This window comes from Cicer arietinum, chromosome 7, assembly GCF_000331145.2.
Source record: "Cicer arietinum cultivar CDC Frontier isolate Library 1 chromosome 7, Cicar.CDCFrontier_v2.0, whole genome shotgun sequence".
NCBI lineage: Eukaryota > Viridiplantae > Streptophyta > Magnoliopsida > Fabales > Fabaceae > Cicer > Cicer arietinum.
The window spans coordinates 38,259,607-38,267,657 of record NC_021166.2 but is presented as its reverse complement, the minus strand read 5'-3'; the positions used below and the strand labels follow the sequence as shown (position 1 = coordinate 38,267,657).

At 35.7% G+C, this 8,051-nt stretch overlaps 1 protein-coding gene across 3 annotated transcripts in view; it reads left to right on the top strand.

Moving 5' to 3' along the window:
* Positions 1 to 7,804, top strand: part of LOC101491207 (protein transport Sec1a-like) — a 32,594-nt gene extending 24,790 nt beyond the window's left edge. Inside the window, exons 18-21 of one of the 3 annotated variants that reach the window (XM_073370748.1) lie at positions 1,244 to 1,452; positions 1,562 to 1,652; positions 1,879 to 1,968; positions 7,482 to 7,804. In XM_073370748.1, coding sequence (XP_073226849.1) covers positions 1,244 to 1,452; positions 1,562 to 1,652; positions 1,879 to 1,968; positions 7,482 to 7,532 — 441 coding nt within the window. In that variant the 3' untranslated portion in view covers positions 7,533 to 7,804. Of the gene's footprint in view, positions 1 to 1,243; positions 1,453 to 1,561; positions 1,653 to 1,878; positions 2,239 to 3,801; positions 4,108 to 7,481 lie in introns of those variants that run through there. The other 2 variants (XM_004513080.4, XM_027337691.2) reach the window with 2 other exon arrangements.
* The last annotated feature ends 247 nt before the right edge of the window (positions 7,805 to 8,051 follow it).

The window sequence follows — 8,051 nt, the reverse complement described above, 5'->3', positions numbered from 1 at the left end:
GAGGGGGGATGTGAATCAGGGAATAATATTAATTTGTAATTATATTTATCAGATTTCCAAAAATAAGTTAGACAAATCAGGATTTGATTTAATCTCTTTAATTTGTAATTATGAGATGTAAATGTGGTAACGATTATATATACGAAGAAATATCAAAGCAAGAGGGACATCAAACCCTAAATTGTGACAAGAAATACAGATAATAAGGAGTTTGCTAGTAGTTAGTGTTCCTAGGTTGTTAGTAATTGTATATGTGTAACTATTTTGATATTTCAGTAGATCATTGTAGAAACTTATCCGTTATTGTGTATCATTTTCTTTGGAGAGATTATCTTCTATTATTTCTTTTTTTTCTAAATATTAGTGTTCTTCCTCTAAATCCTTAGAATCCAATTTTTTGATTTCTAACAAAACCTCTGGTATATGTTCCATTATTTTTATTTTTAATTTTATAATAGAAATTTAGATTGAGGAGTGGTAAATGTTCCATTATGTTTGTACCTCACTTTTAATTTCTAAAGATAGATCCTAAATTAAGATGCAATATGTGGAAATATTACAGACATGGAAAGCTTCTGCATAAGCTTCTGCATGTAGAATAAGTTACAATGTATATTTATGTTGGAAGGAGAAAGTTTTAGGAAAGTTTTAGAAAGAGTGAAAGACGATGGGATAATTTGGTAGAAGGCTACTTCTTATTGATTCTTGAAATTTTTGGGATTTGTCTTGGTCTTACAAATAAGATCGATCATCAACTTCCTCTTTGGGCCTTAAGAAATAGTTCTACTTACACTTCTCCCAACTAACAATTTCAAACCTCGCATTTCAGCTAATTTCTACTCATTTAATTAACTTCGAACTAATATATCTTCTATCTATTAAATTAACACAAACAAACTCTCTAGAATTTTCTTAGGGCAAACGATTCATTTAGACACAATGGGTCGAACCATTTTGATAAGTCCAATGGGCTAAATCAAGTTGTGATCCAATAATTCCTTCCTCTATGTAGGTAAAATTATATTAGAGTGAATATGGACAAGTTGAGGTCAACATATGCAAAGTCATTCATTAACCACACCTAATGAGAAATGTTTTTGTTGTCGTTGGAATTGTATGAGAGGAATCTGAGTTAAATTTACTAAGGAAATTGCATACGAAATCTTATTCTTTGATTATAGCATGACTTGTTTGTATTGAATATGATCAAAATGTAAACGGTAGATGGTATTGTATTTGTCAGGAGGTCATTGAAAATCTTAGTAAGGGTGAATTGCCAAAGAGTGACTATGCATGTAAAAACGAACCAACAATTCCTGTTGTCAAAAACTCTACTCGAACCAACACACGCACTCAGACAGCTCCCGCTCCGACCACCGCTCCTCATTCAATGAGATCTAGGCGGACAGCAAACTGGGCACGGAGTCGTACTTCTGACGATGGATATTCAAGGTGACATTATTACATCAACATATATTTGCTTCTTTAACGGAAAATGAAATATGCTTTCTAATGGATACAGTTTTAGCCCTGAACTAATATCTTTTCCCATCTTTCATAGTGACTCCACGTTAAAGAACATGTCTTCTGATTTCAAGAAGATGGGAAAGCGAATTTTTGTATTTATTATTGGCGGAGCTACTCGATCTGAGGTAAAATATGATAAAGAATTTTTGCCACTATCCCTAGTATGCTGTAATTGCTTGAGTTCACTCTCCAAGTAGAACCTACTAGTTTTATTAGTATTAGTATTATTATTATTGAAAAAAAAGAAAGAAAAAAAAAAGGATATTATAGAGCTAATCTCATGTTTATCGCTAATTATCTCTAGTTTTTTCTAACACTATCTAATGTTTGTTTTTTTTCTTCTTTTTTCAGCTACGTGTTTGTCACAAACTAACAACAAAACTAAGAAGAGAAGTAATCTTAGGCACTACTTCCATGGACGATCCTCCACAACATCTTACGGTAATAACTCATCTATCATTTTTGGCAATTTCCTCCAAAGGGGTAGTGGAGAGCTCTCGTAATGTAGATTTTTATCTGAGCAATGTTCTGATTATATTAATTGATCATCTTTTAAGCAGTTTTATCACTTTATGCAATTTAAAATTTATTTCTTCTTCAATTAATGAAGTGAAAGGTATTTTTATGAATTAAACCCATCTTGTATGACTGCCTTTGACATTGCCAGGAAAATTTTCGGATCTAGTTAACATGATTAATTACTTACCTTCATTTGAATCACATTCATGATTTTGCAGATACATTTTATACTCTCGCATTCTATAGTCAGTGGCTTCTATGCCATCTTTTGATTATTCAACATCATGTTAATTATTCACAAGCTATTTGCATCCTTTAATTAATTTAATTATGTACAATAAAAAATGAGTGAGGATTTATTAAGTAATAACATCTTACACGGCAGAAAAATGTTGTTACTTTTCGGCAATTTCCTCCAAAAGGGTATTAACATCTTACATCATGTTAATTAAGTAATTGCAGAAAAGTGATTGTTTATTCCCTTATGATGAAACTGATTACATAAGGAGTATAAATAGTACAAGTAATTTAATTATATACAATCAAAATAGATTTAGAAATCATGAAATTGATTCTCTATAAGTGATATCCTAAAAAGATATAAAAGTAAAATTGAAATTCTAATTAATACATACTAATAACTATACAAATCAGAATCATATGATTCTGGTTTTTTTTCTCATAATCAATATTGTCCCTCAATCTGAGTGGTAGATATTTATCATGCCCAAATTGGATATAATATTTTCATATGTATTTCTTGGGAGAGCTTTAGTTAAGATGTTTGATGTTTGATTGCACGATAGTACATGGTCAATACTTATAGTACCATTATCAATATTCTCCTTTATGAAATATCGATCAATTTCCACATGTTTTTTTCTATCATGGTAAACTGGGTTATTTGCGATGTTGATGGCCGCTTTGTTGTCACAATATAACCTCACGGTGTAATTGGTTGGAACTCCGATGTGTCGTGGCTCTGAATTCATCTTCTGCACTACTTCTAGCTACCACATATTGTTTCTTACTTCTCCAAGTAACCATGTTTCCCCACACAAAAAAGCAGTAGCCGGTAGTTGATTTTCTATTTGATGTACATCCAGTCCAATCTGAGTTGGTGTATACTTCAATATCCATATTTGAGTTTTCCTTGAAATGAAAGACCTTTATCTAGTGTACCCTTAAGATAATGTAGGATTATGTCCACAACTTTCATGTGAACTTCAGTAGGACTTGTCATGTAACAACTTGTCATGATCACGGCTAATCCAGTATCAGGTTGAGTATGAGTTAGGTGGATTAATTTCCCAACTAGACTTTGGCACCTATCTTTGTCAGCTATGGAGAACCTTTGAAATTTTTTCTGTTTACCGATTCCATAAGACTATTGGCAGCCTTACACCCAAACATTATGGTTTCTTAGAGTATGTCTAGGGTGTATTTTCTTTGAGAAACATATATTCCCTCCTTTGTACGAGCTACTTCCATCCCTAAAATATATTTAAGTTGCCCTAAGTCTTTGACTTCAAACTCCCTAAAGGGGTTCTTTCAAGTGTTTGATTTGCTCGTGATCATCACTTGTGATAACGATGTCATCATCATACACAATGATCATCACTGCTGATATTTTTTAAGTTTCTTTTATAAGCTAAAATATTTATTAAATAGAAGCTAATATGTACCACAATCTTTATAATGTGCAGAAAGACATATATAGCACAATTGATTCTCCTAACATAGTATAATGTGCAGAAATTGAAGTTATTATGCGACAGCAATATTGCACTGGACGGCCTTGGAATATAAAGTAGTGTTTCTTAATACTGCTAACTCCAGTAGGTTGGCTATCCCTTTTGTATCAATTATTACTCACCCTTAATTGTTTAGACGTAGAAAGTTTTTGCACCCTTGATAAGGATGACCACATGGGCCCTCTCAATTTTTGCTACACAAATTTTGTCATGTATGAAGAACATTTGGTATAAGTATTATGATATATGTAATTTTTATGTGAAATTCAGCTGAAAGAAAGATAATAAAGTATACATTTTATATTTACTTTGTCCATGTTCTGCCTTTTCTAATGTTAAATACATTTTGCCAAATTTAAGTAAAATCTAATTTTATAGTTCAACTCATAGTTCATGGCCAAATTATTAGTTTATTGAGATAGGTGTTCTTTTTCTTTCTTTCTTTGACAATGACATGTGAGTCTCTAAACCAAATAATATATATAATGTAGATAACGTATGAGTTTAATGTGAATATTTGTTGATTTTAACTAAAATAGGATCTATACTGATTAAGATTGTATATACTCTTAGTTCTCTGAAACAACCCACCCTTACTATTATTGTTAATCACGACATTTTTGCCTCCTTCCACCACGTAGAAGTAACGAGTTTTTGCCTTTCGTGATAATCGAATTCGGTACCTAGGAGATAAGTACTACCACCTATTCATTCCCACTACTAATTGAGCTACTCATGGAAGACAAAAACTCGTCATTTTGTAATAGCACGTCCCTAATCCTTACCGTTACTGGGACTGTTAATCACGATCTTCTCTCCCCCTTCCACCTCGTCGAAACAACAAGTTTTTTCCTTTCGTGGGATAAGTACCACCGTCCATTCATTTCCACTACCAATTGAACTCGCTTGATTTTCACATAAGGCAAAAACTTGTTATTTCCTATTGAGTGGAAGGAGGTGAGAAGGTCGTAATTAACAATGCTGATAACGGAAAGGGTCGATGTAAGACCCATAATTTTAAAGTACACTTTATGTATTTTAGTGTATTTTTGGTATTGAACTCGGAGTCTTTTTAGTCAAAGTTATTAATATTTTGGAGTTTATATGACCAAAAAGATATTTTGATGCTGATTAAAATTACTCGTCGATAAATAAATTAAATTAAGTACGGTGAATCCTCTACGAAGAATTTAATTCAGGGGAGTTTGTTAAAAATGTCTCGCAATTGCTAAAAGTTGTTTATGTCAATTGAGTTGCGACGAGAGTGAATATTTTAACAAAAGTGGTTTGGAGAGGTTATGGGCGTGTTTGTCCGTGAGAGACTACACCCTGGTAAATTGTGTTTGTCCGTGAGAGACTGCACAGGTGTTTGTCCGTGAGAGACTACACCCTGGTAAATTGTGTTTGTCCGTGAGAGACTGCACAGGTGTTTGTCCGTGAGAGACTACACCCTGGTAAATTGTGTTTGTCCGTGAGAGACTGCACAGGTGTTTGTCCGTGAGAGACTACACCCTGGTAAATTGTGTTTGTCCGTGAGAGACTGCACAGGTGTTTGTCCGTGAGAGACTACACCCTGGTAAATTGTGTTTGTCCGTGAGAGACTGCACAGGTGTTTGTCCGTGAGAGACTACACCCTGGTAAATTGTGTTTGTCCGTGAGAGACTGCACAGGTGTTTGTCCGTGAGAGACTACACCCTGGTAAATTGTGTTTGTCCGTGAGAGACTGCACAGGTGTTTGTCCGTGAGAGACTACACCCTGGTAAATTGTGTTTGTCCGTGAGAGACTGCACAGGTGTTTGTCCGTGAGAGACTACACCCTGGTAAATTGTGTTTGTCCGTGAGAGACTGCACAGGTGTTTGTCCGTGAGAGACTACACCCTGGTAAATTGTGTTTGTCCGTGAGAGACTGCACAGGTGTTTGTCCGTGAGAGACTACACCCTGGTAAATTGTGTTTGTCCGTGAGAGACTGCACAGGTGTTTGTCCGTGAGAGACTACACCCTGGTAAATTGTGTTTGTCCGTGAGAGACTGCACAGGTGTTTGTCCGTGAGAGACTACACCCTGGTAAATTGTGTTTGTCCGTGAGAGACTGCACAGGTGTTTGTCCGTGAGAGACTACACCCTGGTAAATTGTGTTTGTCCGTGAGAGACTGCACAGGTGTTTGTCCGTGAGAGACTACACCCTGGTAAATTGTGTTTGTCCGTGAGAGACTGCACAGGTGTTTGTCCGTGAGAGACTACACCCTGGTAAATTGTGTTTGTCCGTGAGAGACTGCACAGGTGTTTGTCCGTGAGAGACTACACCCTGGTAAATTGTGTTTGTCCGTGAGAGATTGCACAGGTGTTTGTCCGTGAGAGACTGCACCCTGGTAAATTGTGTTTGTCCATGAGAGACTGCACATGTGTTTGTCCGTGAGAGACTACACCCTGGTAAATTGTGTTTGTCCGTGAGAGATTGCACAGGTGTTTGTCCGTGAGAGACTACACCCTGGTAAATTGTGTTTGTCCATGAGAGACTGCACAGGTGTTTGTCCGTGAGAGACTACACCCTGGGAAATTGTGTTTGTCCGTGAGAGACTGCACAGGTGTTTGTCCGTGAGAGACTACACCCTGGTAAATTGTGTTTGTCCGTGAGAGACTGCACAGGTGTTTGTCCGTGAGAGACTACACCCTGGTAAATTGTGTTTGTCCGTGAGAGACTGCACAGGTGTTTGTCCGTGAGAGACTACACCCTGGTAAATTGTGTTTGTCCGTGAGAGACTGCATCATGTTTGATTGCAAAACTATTTTGAAGCTCATGATGTTGTAGTGATTGTGTTATAAGTGCTTAGTTTTATGTTTTGTTTGGAATTGTGTGATAGCATGTTTGATTGCAAAACTATTTCGAAGCTCATGATGTTGTAGTGATTGTGTTATAAGTGCTAAGTGTTATGTTTTGGGAATTGTGTGATAGCATGTTTGATTGCAAAACTATTTCGAAGCTCATGATGTTGTGGTGATCGTGTGGGAATTGCTAATTGTTAAGATGTGGAATTGTGTATGAATGATGATTTCCCAATCGATTTGATTGGTTACAGGAACTCAACTATTTTGACAAAATCGATGTGCCAATCGATTTTATAATATGTTTCTTAAAACCATTTACGAAATCGATTGCCCAATCGATAGTTATGTTTCTTGTTTTCTTGAATCTTGAAAAGATAGTGAACTAATTGATTTCCCAATCGATTTGGCCATTACAGTAGCTCAGCTATTTAGGCAAAATCAATTTGCCAATCGATTGAATTGGTTATAGGGGCTCAGCTATTCATTCAATCGATTGCCCAATCGATTGATTTAAGCCCAGAGTGCAGATTTCACTAAAAACCTTCATCCAAATCGATTTCCCAATCGATTGGCATAGTGGAAATTCTCATTCTGAGTTAGATAATCGATTGCTCAATTGGTTCATCAATGGATTGGCCAGTTATCTATTACTTGATTGATTAAAAACTTTATTTGGATTTCATGGTTATTTGGTAAATCTTACATGAACTTTTAGCATATGGAAAACCCTTTTAAGGTGCATGCTAAGTTGAAAGGTTATTTTGTGTATTTAAAAACTTAAATGTTATGTGTTAATTGTTAATTTCGGTTGGTGACCTTTTACAACTATTGTGGAAATCTGGGCTTTGCCCTCAGATGAGAACCAGGACCATCCTACTGGTCTGTACCCTGTGGATGGGAATGTAGATGGGAATGCCTGACTGGAGCTATGTTAGGAGGATCTTACGGGGCGCGTGGAGATCACTCAGGGTGTTTAGTTTGTTTTGGAGAATGATCAGATTAGGTTGACATAGAGGGAACATATGTCTTTCTTTTGAATTGTATTTATTTTAGATTCGAAAACTGCACCTATACTAATATTGTCAGCATGACATGTTATTTTCGATGGGTTACATGTACCACTTTTTGATGTTTAAATATTTTGGATTCAAATTTCGAGAAACTTTTCCGCTGCTTGTAAATTATAATGACTTAATTATTTATCCAAAGGTATTACCTTATTTATTTCTCTGTTTTATTTTAATTTCTTTTGAAAAAAAAGAAATCCACCATCGCTTTGAAATTCGGAGTGTTACAGTCGATCTGTTACAAAATAGCGAGTTTTTGCATTCCGTGGATAGCTTAATTGGTAGTGGGAATGAATGGACAGTGATACTTATCCTCTAGGTACTGAGTTCAATTCTCATGAAAGGAAAAAAACTTGTT